The sequence below is a fragment of the Topomyia yanbarensis genome, chromosome 3 (genome assembly GCF_030247195.1).
Source record: "Topomyia yanbarensis strain Yona2022 chromosome 3, ASM3024719v1, whole genome shotgun sequence".
In the NCBI taxonomy this organism is placed as follows: Eukaryota; Metazoa; Arthropoda; class Insecta; order Diptera; family Culicidae; genus Topomyia; species Topomyia yanbarensis.
Window position 1 is genome coordinate 85,313,093 of NC_080672.1, and position 14,926 is coordinate 85,328,018.

Consider the following 14,926-nt stretch of genomic DNA (forward strand, 5'->3'; position numbering starts at 1 on the left):
TAACGACGGTTCTAGCTCGTTTGGTACGAGCCAGTTTTCCAACTCATACGTAATTCCGTCAGAGCAGAGAGTTTGATATAACACCTCGTCTCTGCTAGCTCGTGCAAATGTTGGGCGGTTTCCTACATTAAGATTTATATTACTTAAGTATTTCATTAATTCGGTGCTTCTCAAATTGATATCTGAACTGCCCCAAATTATGTGGTGGGCATTTGAATCACTGCCGATTATGAGAGGAAATCCATTTCTGCCACAGTATGATACAATCCTTTTGAAATCATTAGAAGGTGATGGTTCATTATGCGGCAAATATGCCGAAGAATAGACGTATTTCTTGTTTGTGTGGTCAACAGTCATATTTACCGTGACAGCACAAATATCGCGAGTTGTGAGGTTGGATATAAGACATGCGTCAATAGCACTATTCGCAAGTATACATGCACGAGGCATTTCACGTGGATTTGTCATGCCATTTTTGTTGAAAGCTACAAAGACGGGATTAAGTAGCTTTCCAACATAGAAGTTTCCGTTAATGGAAATACGGTTCTTGAACCAAAGCTATGGAAGCTTTTCCTTCCTGCACAAGGCAGGATAGATTCAAAGTTGCTGTGCGTTTATGCTGAAGATTAATTTGTGCTACTCTAACCATACTCGATTACAGCACTACACATTTCATCATCAGCATTTGTTGTACAACAACTAGAAGATATCAAACACGTTGGCTTATAATCGCCTATAGCGAAACCCCCCCCCCCCCCCCCAATTCAGTCCTCGGCACGGAGAAACACCTTGACTTGAGGACTCCTGTTTTCAGTCGCCTCTTACGACATGGGAACATGAACCCAGTGGATCAATTCTTGGTTGCCACACGGCCTCTAGGCTGGTTGTGTCCAGAGAAAGATAATAGACTGTTATCAACCTCCTAGTGGACCACAGCCATAATTCTCACAAAATTTGGGGTATTATTCGTGGAATCATTTTTGTTCCATGCACTTTTTCATGAAACGTGCAGTTGCTAGTGACCAGTAGTAAGTACGAGCAGTAGATTCAAGAAAACTATTAGGACCTCAAACACCGTTATTCATTTGATAAGGTTCAGTGTGATGTTTTGACAGAAAACGAAAACTGCGTTCAGCACCACAAATCTTGTTCGTGATGTAGTTCACAGTACACTGAAACCTTCATTTACGAACCAAACCGGGGGTTCGTAAACTGAATTAGTTCGTAAAAAAAGTGTTCGTTATTTGGGATTTAGTTCGTAAAAAAAGTTTGCTTCACATTCTTATTAATATTCGTTGGTTGAGCAATATACTGGATAATCCTAACAACATGGGTATTTTTGGTACGGGCTTGACAAGTAGATGCTGAAAATTGACTATTGGAACCGTTTCTAAATCCAAGATGGCGACTTCCGGTTGAGCAATATTCTCGATAACCTTAACAATATGCGTATTTTTGGAATGGGCTTGCCAATTAGATGCTAAAAATGGACAATTGGAACCTTTTCCAAGTTCAATATGACGATTGCCGGTTGAGCGATATTCTTGATAACGAACAATATGGGTTCTATTTCCGTCATTTACTCGTCAATCCTATAACGAAAATACCCATATTGTTGAGGTTATAGAAAATTTATCTAAACCGGAAGTCGCCATCTTGGATTCCAAAATGGCTCAAGACATCGATTTCCGTCAAGCACTCGTCAACTCCATTCCGAAAATACCCATATTGTTGTGGTTATAGAGAATTTATCTAAGCCGGAAGTCGCCATCTTGGATTCCAAAACTGCTGAAGACATCGATTTCCGTCATGCACTCGTCAACCCCATTCCGAAAATACCCAACTTATATTAGTAACAATTAACTAAGAATACATAAGTATATAACTTCATGCTGTAATGTACGAACTCAAACGTTCCAAAAAGAGTTCGTTATTTCGAATTTAGTTCGTAAAAAAAGAGTTCGTTATTTCGAATTTAGTTCGTAAAAAACGCTTTTAATCCACCTAACAGTGTGATGAGACATTTCTTATAACTCTTATCACTCTCTTCGGATATTATATCGTTTGAGAACATTTAGAACGTGATGCTTCGCGATGTTTTTGATAACACATATTACATGGGATAGTGGCAGGACTCAGAGAATCGCTCAAATCAGCATAGGACAACATCAGTGATAGAAATCTCAAACCAAATCAATGGGAAAGCGAAAAAATGGCCCATAAAATATCTAAATATCTAAATTGTGGTGGGAAAACTGAATTTATATATTGTACTGAGCCAAAAAAATCGAATTTTTTTTTGAATCGATTTGAAGTTTATACTTTACTCAAATTTCCAACGCGACTGAGAACTAAGAAAATTTAATGAAATCGCAGCTCCTGATATCACGCTATCTCTGAAGTGCATGTGTGCATAGTTCCAAATTTTACTTCGACATCGACTTTTTCTAAAGGTGACTTCCCAGTAGTATCCTTGATTTGAATTATTATCGCTAATCCTAATGCCAAAGAACAAATAAAAACCTCTCGAAAACGAACCGTTTGGGAAAATCATCATCATTACTGAAATTTTCATTTTCACGAAACTTTTCGATAGCCTTCCGTCACTTGCGTTAATGCACTGGGTGCACAGTGCTCTGAAAATCTAGCGAAATCGTCTTAGGGCACCAGCGGGTCTAATTCAGAGCTATCTGCGCGGCGAGTTAAATCTGTAATGAATACTAAAAATTAATTTCTATTCCATAATTTTCAGTTCAGCAATTCGAGAGATCGTGCTCACCGTAAGCCATGAAAAATAGACTACGTTGTGAAGCGATGGTCACTATTTATTAAAAAATCAGGGTTAAATAAAAAATAGAACTATTTAAAAATTTCAAATAGTTTATAATTTTCACAAACTTATTAGGAAAAATTGCTTTCGTAATATTGTGTAGGAAAAAGCTGAAAATTTCAGTATTTTCTCTATCTGCAACATATAAATCCTTAAGTATACCGATTAATTGGTATACGAATTGGAATAGGTTCGCCAAATTTTGGAAAAACCCCTTGAAAACTACCTAAAAATTGTTGTAGTTCGATGCAATAAAAAATCCCCAAAAGTGAAATATACCTATTAATGTGAAACACAGTGAATAATACATGCAATAAAGACCCATTTTTATCAGTCTCATGGTGTATTTTAGGCTGACAAAATGGGGACATTGACTAAATCGGGCAATTTTTTTCTTTATAATAAACTGAAGCTGTTAAAATATTCTTCCCGTCCCTTGATGTAGTCTGAAAACTATTTCTGATTATGATGAACTTTTTACTTTACATATTTCCATCTCCATGATAAGGAAAACGTGCTCAAGAAAGGATTTACTCGAATTCTGTCTTGTTCGTCTGCTAGAGCCCATCAAACAGATGTTCATATTTGGCTGATAAAATCGGGGTTTTAATGTATTATAATAGATATTCAGCATTCGAAGACGTTTCTTGTGAACGAGTGTAGAACGACTTTGTTTTTACTTACTGGAAGTCAGCGGCGTAGCCAGAAATTCGGTTTGGTGGGGGTTTGGTGAAAATCGATCTTACTGTCCAAACGGCATAATTCCGAAACCGTAACTTTTGAAGTTATAAAATTATGCAGAATTAATTTTTCAGAAAATAGTAACAGAGTTCGTGTCTTTAGCGAATTTGTTGAGACTTGTCATGAATATTAACCCGAGAAAATTCACCATAAATACTTCTTGGACGATATACCGTCAAAATTATTTTATCAAATGATGCGCTGTTTAACGTTTGTAAAACTCATCGAAGATACTAAACCTCCGAAGTTGGCGGTTTCAAAATGATGCTATCTTGACCTTAAATTACTGTTTTTGAACATTTGACCTATACATATAATTGGTCATACAACAAAAATCAAATGCCCATCAAAATCGATCAGGACCTGCTAGAGTCGAATGGAAATCGTCATTTTTCATAAATTTCTCTCTACATTCGGAAAATGTTATCCTCGTTATTAATCATATTACGTTTTCGTCTCAACTCGACGCATTCCCAAAATAAAAACCTGTTTTAATCCACCTAGTGGTGCAATTGTGCTTGTCTCATTTGTCCAGACTACGATTCCATGGCTGGTTATGTTCAATACAATGGTGGAAATTAATATTTCATGTTCAGTACGATAAGCACATACATACAATGGATCGACAGCCACGATCTTGAGATACTATGTGATACTGAAACATCGCTTGAAACCAGCGGCGGATTATGGAGAAAGATCCGGGTCCTGCCGAAAATTTTCAACTTGTTAACAAATTTTAAACTAGTTTTAATTTTAAAGTAGCAACCCCTCACTGCATATTCTCTCCGGGCCGGTATGATTGACGATTTTTAGAGTGATTGCATAACCTTTCTATATGAGAAAGGCAAAAATGTACCAAAGTCCAAAGAAGTCAATTTTTGTCATGCATTTTAATGTTTCATGCATTTTAAAGCCATTTGGCATCCAAAATACAAATTTGATTTTGAAAAATTTTCATTTCAGTTTATATGGGAATTTGCTGTGTGATTGCACTCTTCAACTCGTAACTCCGGAACCGGAAGTCCAATCAATAGAGAATTCAATAGCAGCGGATGGGAAGGTTGTACCTTTCATTTGAGACTAACTTTGTGCAAATCGGTCTGGCCATCTCTGAGAAACAGAGGTCAAATTTTTTTTTCCACATATACACATACACGCATACAGACATATACATACACACAGACATTTTCCGATCTCGACGAACTGAGTCGATTGGCATATGACACTCGGCCCTCCGGGTCGGGATTAGATTGACGAATTTTAGAGTGAATGAGAAAGGCAAGAACATTTTTAGCAAATGTTGAAAGTTATGCAATGTTTTGGTGAGCAGTTCTATGTTTCATAGACATTAAATCAATTTTAACTTCGCTTTCTATTAAATAAAGACCCTTATTACAGTACATCTCTACAAAAGCGAGCTCAATTTGAAAAGAAATCTGAGGATTATTATTGATTACAGAACTCTGGAATTTTCTATTGGAATGTTTTCAGTCAGGAATTTGATATTGCTGCTATTAGACAACTGTGAAATCAAGACCAATAGATCAGTTACATATCAGGACCCCATTCCGACAATTTATCAAAAGTCCTCATGATGTTTACAACAACCGGTTATCAATCTACGGATCAGATAATTGTTATTGTATTATTGAATTAAATCAGTCTGCATCAATAAATTTTCAACTTCAATCCAATATTTTTTTTTGGGTGTGGTGGGGGGGGGGGGGGGGGTTGTATGGTGTTAAACTCCAAAACCTTCTCTTGGCTATGCCGTTGCTTGGGGTTATTTATTTCGCTTTTCTTTTTTCGATATGTTTCAGATCGATCCGATGGTTATAAGTTAGAAAAATTGCAGTCAGAAGGTTCGAACAAATGAACATTTTTACACTGATAAGTTTTCAAGTTCCTTCCAGACAACTTGGAAGTGTTCGGTGATTATTTCTAGCGGTTGTAGATAGAAAAATGAAATACAAAATTCGTTTTATCGAAATAATGTTTGGCTTATTTCAATGGATTATTACTATATTGAACAATAAATAGGCGACAAAGAGTTATCAACAAACAACAAGCCATAACTTTTAAAGTATTCAAAATAGATATTTGAAGTCTTCAGTAAAGTTATTCGCAAAAGTAAGAGCTACAAATTTGCTGAAGACATCATTTCGATATAATCACTTCCAAAAAAATTTGTGAAAATATCACACTCATAGGGGGATTAATCAGCAACAGCACAATACCAAAAGAAAGGGCATATTACCTCCATTAAATTCTCCGAAGATACTATTGACCTAAAATAAGCCGTTTTGGCGTTAATAATAGATTACATGTTTTTGGTCATATTTCTGGCAATGGGAAATGATAAAAATCTTTCGTCCGTATTTAATGATTAATATCTCTTTTGATAATAGTCCGATTTCAACAATCTATAGCTTGTTCGAAAGGTATTCGTTAAAGCTGTCTAAAAACATATAAATTGTTTTTCTGTCATGTCAGTTTCGGCAGATAATTTAAAAAAACTGCAAAAAACGCCATTTTTACGCATTCAAACATTCATATCTTGGAAACTAAACATCAGAATCAAAAACAAATTAATAGCGTTCATACTGTTTTTTAGTTCTTTCATTTAAAATTGGTTTGGATAAGATCGGTTCAGCCATTGCTGAGAAACACGAATGAGAATTTGTCCGTTACATACACACACACACAGACACACACACACACACACACACACACACAGACATTGTCCCAAATCGTCGAGCTGAGTCGATTGGTATATAAGACTCGGCCCTCCGGGCCTCGGAAAAAATCTTGAAAGTTTGAGCGAATTCTATACATTTCTTTTATAAGAAATGTAAAAAGTTACGTAAATTGAATATTACGTAAAAAAAGAGTTCGTAAATGGAGGTTTCAGTGTATAACACTGCTGGTATCATGAACATCAGTCGAGGGATTCCATGAGAAACCGGCCGACCGCAAAATATGACCATCGTCGATTCGAACGAAACTTTGCAAGTGTGTTCACTGTATGAATCTCCATGATACTCTCTGGCAATTGGAATATTTTGATACAAGAGCAATTTTTCAAAAGGGCGTAAACGTTTCTACGTGTATGAATTTCAAAATGTTTTTGTTCGATTACTGTATTTTATACAGCAAAACTCTCTGAGAACAAGTTACAGGGAATGAATACTTCTGTCTGTCAAAAATATACACTGAAAAAAATGTTGTGTTATTTTTCAAAAAAACAAAAATTTATGATAAAAATTTAAATGGCGAAAAAACCCATTTTTTAAATTTTTTATATTTTGTTACCAAAAACCTAAAGAGAAAAGAAACATTTTGAATGTGATTGCATGATGGAGAAAAAATCGGTAAAAAAGTTTTTCTAACAATAACTTCGTACATGTTTTTAAATTTCATACTAATTGACATACAAAATTGTAATTTTATTACAGAATATAATTCTAAGCACCATTTAAAATCAAAATGCATTTAACAAAAATCTTCCAAAATGCGATAGTTTTCGAGATATTTGAAATTTTGCTCCTTCAAAACAATTGATTCGTGTAATTATGCTCTTTTTAAAAGTTATTCGCTTTACCCCATCATAAAATGTGAAAAATTTAATGTTAATACGACCTTTTCATAAGTTAGTCGCATTTCTCCATAAAAAATAATAGGTTTTTCAAACGGCCCGTAAACTATCCTGCAACTTTCTTTTTGACATGAAGGTGATATTGTAAACTATTTGAAAGTTACATGAAAGCAACCAAAATATATTTCAACCATAGGGTCCGATGATTAAACTATATAGTTGAATCATATTTTGGTTGTTTTCATGTAACTTTCAAATGTTTCACAATATCGCCTAGATGTCAAAGAGAAAGTTGCAGGAAAGTTTACGGACCTTTTGAAAAACCTATTATTTTTGATGGAGAAATGCGACTAACTTATGAAAAGGTCGTAATAAAACAAAATAATTGTGTTGTTAAAACAAAAGTTAAAATATCTCGAGAACTACAACATTTTAGAAAATTTTTGTTAAGAGCATTTCGATTTAAAATGGCGTTTAGAATCATATTCAAAAAGAAAATTGTATTTTTGACTGCAAATAGTAAGAATTATAAAAATATGTCAAAAGTTGTTGTTAGGAAAACTTTTTTATTGAAAGCTTCTCCATGATCCAAATACACTAAAAAGTTGCTTTTACGTCTTTAAAACGAGAAACATTAAATTTTTGACATTTTATGATGGGGTAACGCGAATAGCTTTTAAAAAGAGCATAATTACACGAATCAATTGTTTTTGAAGGAGCAAAATTTCAAATATCTCGAAATATATCGCATTTTGGAAGATTTTTACTAAATGCATTTTGATTTTATATGGTGCTTAGAATTATATTCTGTAATAAAATTACAATTTTATATGTCAATTAGTATGAAATTTAAAAACATGTACGAAGTTATTGTTAGAAGAAAATTTTTACCGATTTTTTCTCCATCATGCAATCACATTCAAAATGTTTCTTTTCTCTTTAGGTTTTTGGTAACAAAATATAAAAAATTTAAAAAAATGGGTTTTTTCGCAATTTAAATTTTTATCATAAATTTTTGTTGTTTTGAAAAATGACACAACATTTTTTTCAGTGTATATTTTTTTCAGACAGAAGTATTCATTCCCTGTAACTCGTTCTTAGATAGTTTTGCTGTAAAAAATATAGTAATCGAACAAAAAATTTTTGAAATTCATACATGTAGAAAGGTTTACGCCCTTTTGAAAAGTTGCTCTTGAGTCAAAATAATCTTATTACCTGTGGAAAATATTTAGTCTTCCATGACGGTGAAACGTGCAAAGTTTCATCGGAATCTAAGATGGTCGGTCACGATTTTAATGATTATCGGACGGATCTTCGTGGAATTCCTCAGTCACATTACTCCACGTGTCAAATTCGAAAGTAAGCTCTATAATGAAATATCACGATAACGCGAACAGAAATTACGAAAATCGTAACGAAGATCCTGAAATTATGAAACTTAAATCACACAACTTGTTACAAAAATGTAAAAAATCGTGACTAAGATCCTGAAATCAAGAACAAACATAAAGATAAATCTCTACTCCTGACTAAAATATCACGACAACGCGAATAGCAAAAGTCATGACAAAGTTCCTGAACCTAAATCACATTACTCGTGATCGCAAATCGTGACTGAGACCCTGAGATCATGAACATGAATTTTTGTAATTTCTCATCGCGTTACCGTGCTATGCTATTCGTGAGTTTACTATCGGATTTTTCTGTCAAACTGGCGGGATTTATGTTTATGATTTGACGGTCTTAGTCGCGTTTATCGTAATTTCCATTCATATTTCGATCATATTAAATCAAAATATGAATGGAAATTACGATAAACGCGACTAAGACCCTCAAATCATGAACATAAATTCCGCCAGTTTGACAGAAAAATCCGATAGTAAACTCACGAATAGCATAGCACGGTAACGAGATGAGAAATTACAAAAATCGCAAATAAGCTCCTGAAATCATGAACGTCGTTGGATTGTCGGCTGTGTATTCCCAAATTGTGAACAAACACTAAATATATCCTGGGAACAACAACAGTAACCCAACCAAACATTCGAATGTAACGCGATAAATATATTCAGGCCGAACTAGGTTTTTGGAAACACAAATAAATACGAAGTTAATTATTCACAATTTCAGGAACTTGGTAACGAATATCGTAAATCGTCGAGTTAACGAAATCGCGATCTTTTGTTCATTAATCTATGAACGAATTTTTTCCCGTGCATAACAATAATGTCGATGAAGAATACCTATATTTTATGTATGTGATTGATATTGGTCGTGTAGATGTAGGTAGATGATATAAATTAATTGTTCGTTGTACCCCGTGAAATGAAGTTGTAATTTCTAAATTCACTCGAGGGGTTTTATCGCCCCAAAATCCGAAGCATACACTCATCTCCATCCAAGAAGGTCAATCTCGGATCATAGCGGAACAAACAACTTCGCTATGTTTGAACTAAAATCGTTTTAATGAACATGCCATTCGAATGCTAAACTAGATTCAAATCAAATTGGTCTGCTCGCAGAATTTCGCAGAATTTCTAGCACTGGCGAATCCCGTGTTCGACTGCCATTCATATTTCGTTCAGTTCACAACGGACTGCATCGCGGAGCTATCAGGGGCAATCAAAAATTCGTTAACGTTCCATGAAATCATCTCCAATCGTGTAGAGTCTCATCCCAAACGAGCTTCACGGACATCGACATTGACATTAGCTTGCTGGAACCGACTCCTGGCAATGTTTGAAATGCTGTCGCTCTTATTTGAATCTAATCTCCGGAAGGTGCGTACGCTGCGGTTTGATTGAACGAAAAGCCTTTTAGTCCATTCGTGGAACTTCTATATAATCCCTAGGACGACTCACTTCCTGAGGCAAAGTATCAGATTTCTGGCGAAATGTTCATTTGAGGAAAATTTGAAAGCCCGAGTAAATCTGGAACATTGGAAACGACGGTCGCCAGATTGATATATTGACAATTTAACCCTGCGGCGTCCGTCTTTATCTTCTCTACCACATACTCAGAACTGGATGTGATGTTTGTCGAATGAAGAGATCAAATCCCGCACAGGAATATGATACTAACAAGGCATTGATTTTTGATGTTTTATTCATTCTGGAATACTTGCCTTTAATGTATAAATAAATTACATTTTCAATTTTTGTAGAACTTACCAAACAGTTAAAAATAGCAAAGTCTCGTTCGTGGAAGTATAGTTCGACCTTATCGCTCGCTAATACAGGTTATTTCCGATTAAGTTCCACAGAATTTAATCAACCACCATCGTCTTTCCCTCATTTACGCACGCAGATATTCGAGAAAGCCCGCAACTGCTACCGGAATGAAGGCGAGCTGCTTGCCAAACTGGAAGCCGTGCAAATCGATCTGGAGAGCGACCGGCTCTGTCAGTGTGCCACGGAAACCGAGGCTCGGCTGCTGGAGCAGACGGAAATCATCTTCAATGTGCTGGCCTCGGTTAAATTCAACGAAACAATACGAAATGCACTACGGACGAATGTGGCCGGTACCAGGAAGGTGCTCCAGCTGGCACAACGCATGCAACGGCTTCGGTCGGTGGTGCACGTATCCACGCTCTACTCTAACTGCCAGCGAACGGAGATTGAGGAGAAGGTCTATCAGGATATTCCAATGGGCTATGGTGCGATACTGCAGGTGAGTTTGGATTCGTGGGGAGGAACTCTTTGGTAATTGAGGTGCTAGTGTAATGGAATATTTTGTGTCGAATGAAATTTAATTCTCCTAATAAACAGCTTTAAATGTTCGATGTAATAGGCAGTGTTTTCACTCTTCATGCTAGTTTCAAGTTGACTTATGATGAGTATGTTTATTTACAGCTTGCAGACACGTTGTCGGAGCAAGAGATGGATAATTTCCAGCACTGTTTTCTCGGTCCGATGCCAAATACGTACACTTTCAGTAAGAAATGTGCTGAAGTGATGATCCAGGATGAGTTTTCGCATCTACCTATAGGTATTTTTCGACCTCCGATAGGTAAGTATTAATTTCTCGATGGACAATTCATGTTTTTATTGATTGCTGCATTATTATTTTGGGATTACTCCATGTAGAATCTACGTCATAGAGTCGTGAAAATCGAGACAATTTTTTCACAACTGCGAATGAACCTGATGCGAATCGTACTAAATATAATAAATACTCATAAAAAATCCTTAGAACTTATAAAATAAATCACTGATAACGGACAAACAAGTCGGATTTTCGATGTGCACAACTGTCGTTTTTAAAAAAGGGCGCTACGATCGGCCACGGAGAACTTTATTGAACTCGAAACCCGGACCCGGATTCTGTAAATTTTAACTCTCGAGTTCGGGTCGGGTTCCAAGTTTTTGAAATTTTAAATTTTCTGGTTCGGGTTGGGTTCGGTTTTTAAAATTTGGAATTTTCGGGTTCGTGTAGGGTTCGGGTTTTGGACAAATCAAACCCAACCATTTCTTGACGCTGTTTACCGCTATACACAACACCCAGTCTCTTTTTGTGGTATTTTACCATATTTGAATCACTAGAATTTGTTATATTTTCTGGTGATCAAATATTGCATTTGTTAACCCATTATTGCCCAACCTACTATATATAGTAGGTGCTAAGAATAACTCCTACTATTCAAGCAATAACGCAGAACAGGTATTATCCATGAGTTAATATTGTTCCGCAGACGGGCGGATTCGGGTTCTCAAATTTCAAAGCTTTTCGGGTTCGGGTCGGGTTCGAGTTTTTCAAAATATTCATTGACGGGTTCGAGTTTTTCAAATTTTGCAATTTCGGGCTCGAGTCGGTTTCGGATTTTTTAGTGTTCGAGTCGGGTATTGAAACCCGACCATGTCTGGTCTGGCAGTCAAAATGAATGCCGTTTTTTCCTTTTTTTTTCGTCGTCAAAATCAAAACATTTAGCGAAGTGATATCTGAGTCTGTTTTGCATGGGCCTTGCAGTGGATGGTTGTGTATCAGTACTAGATTCCAACAAACTAAACATTTTTGTGAAATAATGGTAGAAGTCAGGTGTCATCTACAAAGTTGTAGAACAGGCTTCCAAACATTTTGATATTCTATCTTTCTTCTATGAAAAGTTAGTGTCGGCGCCCTCTGTCACAGGTGAAACTAAAATTTTCTAACCAAAACATAACTCGTATTATGTACTACAATTCTTCCAAACATACTGTTGAAATGAAAGAAGCCCTTTGTAGCAACCGTTTATGTTAGAGAAGCTCAAAGCTGTAATAGTTTTATTACTGTGATTATAAGAATTAAAATACATATTATTGTCGACTTACGTTAGTCTTCTGAGCAATTCACACTTCAGTTAATTCAGTTTCAGTTAATAATCTCCCTATATAATGGCTTATAACCTGGGGGGCAATGAAAATGGTATATATTTTCTGCTGCCTAATTCAATTCGGTAGTTTATTTTACCTGTATCTGCAGCGTACTAAACACTACCTAATTCAACGCAATATACAGCAATGAAGGCTGTAAAATAATATTCTATTCCAGAAAAATTAAATAGGCAAATATTCAGATGCTAGAGTCCGCACGTGTTCGCCGATCTTTCTCGATCTCCAGTCACCTCTTGACAGTCGGTTCGTATCGCGAAGAGACGTCAGTCGTTTGACAAGCTCGCTATCGCTAGTCCGAACATACCCCATCTGGTACAGTGCTGCCGGAACATCCCCCGCCCCGTGAATCCGGATATGGTTCCTGAAGCTTACTGGATACACCATTCCTTATCTCAATCAACGCCAACTTTACCACCGGCCGTAGCAACTCTTGGCCGCTAGATGTTCGTACGGTTGCTTGTCGAACTCTCCCGTCTGGTCCTGGATATACCTTCTCAATTTTTCCTCTGATGCAGGTTCTGCGTTTGCCTTCGGCTACATAAACCAAATCGCCAACACGAATAGCTGGGACGTCGTCAAACCATTTCGATCTTCGGTTGAGAGTTGGAAAATACTCCTTTAACCATCGTTTCCAAAGGGCATCCGATAGATACTGGCTTCGCTTATAACTGCTTCGAAGTGTCTCCGCGAGGTCGACCGGAGTTCTCAATGGCTCATGCGCACCCGATGATGATCCACAAAAAATAAAGTGATTTGGAGTGATTGCCTCATCGCCGCTAGTCTCCAGTGGCATATACGTGAGTGGACGCGAGTTTATAAACCATTTTGTTTCCGCTAGGACGGTCAACAGTATCTCATCGTTTAGCTTACGGCCGTCGTCGAGAGCACGCATGGTTTCTTTTTTCTCGCGTTGATCACCTCGCTTGCGTCCGCGACCAAAATGTCCATGAAACCGGCGAATTCCTTAAGCGTTGGCTCTGTATATGCTCGCTGAAATCCGACCCACTGCATCTTATACATGGCAGGCAGTTTCTCAACAAGATCTTCCATCAATGAAGGATTTGCCAAATGACTGTGGAGCTTAGCCGCTACTAAATGGTCGCACAACTGAAGCACGGCTATACCAAAATCTCTCAGGGCATCCAGGTCTTCTGGATCCGGTGCGTCCAACCTGCTAACGTTTTCCAAGAGGCCCTTCACAATCATTTGTGGTCGACCGTAGAAACGCCTCAGATTTTCTATAATTGACGGTACGCATTCGGGGAACATTAATTTTGTAGCGACTCTTTTTCTGGCTTCTCCTTGAAGGCAGTCTCGCAGGCGAATAACGTTATCCACGTTTGTAAGGCCGCATGTTTTGTTCGCCAGCTCAAAGCTACTATAAAAGATGGGCCACTCCTCCGGGTCACCGGAAAAGGTGGGTAATTTCTTCGGCCAAACCTTTCTTGCGGCGATCTGACTCGCAGTCAGAACAATCTCGGTTTCTTCTGTTAATAAAGGTGGCCGTGGGTTTAGGCGCGGCAGTACTGGGCTTCGTGGGGAAATTTCGTTCAATTGCCCGTTTTCCCCTGCATCAGTATCGTTTTCACCGTCGCAGTATTGGTTTACGGCTGAATGGCGTTGCGAACGTCGATTCGATAGCACCTCATGATCTGTAACCGATTCCTCGTCGACCAACAGAAGCCCTCCATTTTGCCGTTCACGTTGGTCTTTCAGCCACTCTTGCACCAGCTCTGAGCCGTGCAACGAACTGCGTTCGCTACTGCGTTCGTCCACAATCGCTGTTTCTTCCAGCAGGAGCAATTTTTTCACGTACTGCTCTTTCAGCTCTATCTTTTGTTTTCTTAGCTCCCGTTCTCTGTCCTGAATTGCCTTATCTTCCGCCAGGCGTCGTTCCTCTTCCTTGAACTTTTCCTCCGCCAACTTGTTCTCCTCTTCCAATCGCTTCAACGCTAATTGATTTCGAGCACGAGCTGATGATAGTGTAGATCGCACCGAACTCGTAAGCTGGCTAGCGGATTTCAGAACAGACGGATTTTTCAAAGGGGTTTGCGGATTTGGTGGGATTTTCTCGACAACGACAAGTGGATGACCGGGTCGGGTCAATTTGCGACTTGTATTGCTCTTTACATCCGGATCGATCTTAGGTTTCGGTTTGGCGGACTTTTTTTCACCCTTTTTATTCGCTGGGATGGTAGGGCAATTTGAGCAGTACCATGGGCGGTTCGATACCCCCGGAGACACTCCGGCGCACATAAGGTGGTACCAGACAAGGCATTCGTCGCACTGTACCATACCCGTGTCGGCTGAGTTTGGCTCGGTACACCCACCGCAATCATGCCCGTCCGCTTCATCAATTGATCCTTCGGTCATATTTCTACTTGTCGCCAT

The 14,926-nt window shown here is 37.8% G+C and overlaps 1 protein-coding gene across 1 annotated transcript in view; it reads left to right on the top strand.

Annotated features, from left to right (window-relative positions):
- The window catches only part of LOC131687039 (fatty acyl-CoA reductase wat-like), an 87,939-nt gene that overhangs the window by 21,143 nt on the left and 51,870 nt on the right, over positions 1–14,926 (top strand). The window contains exons 2-3 of the mRNA XM_058971074.1: positions 10,473–10,835; positions 11,018–11,174. Coding sequence (XP_058827057.1) covers positions 10,473–10,835; positions 11,018–11,174 — 520 coding nt within the window. The remainder of the gene's footprint in view (positions 1–10,472; positions 10,836–11,017; positions 11,175–14,926) is intronic.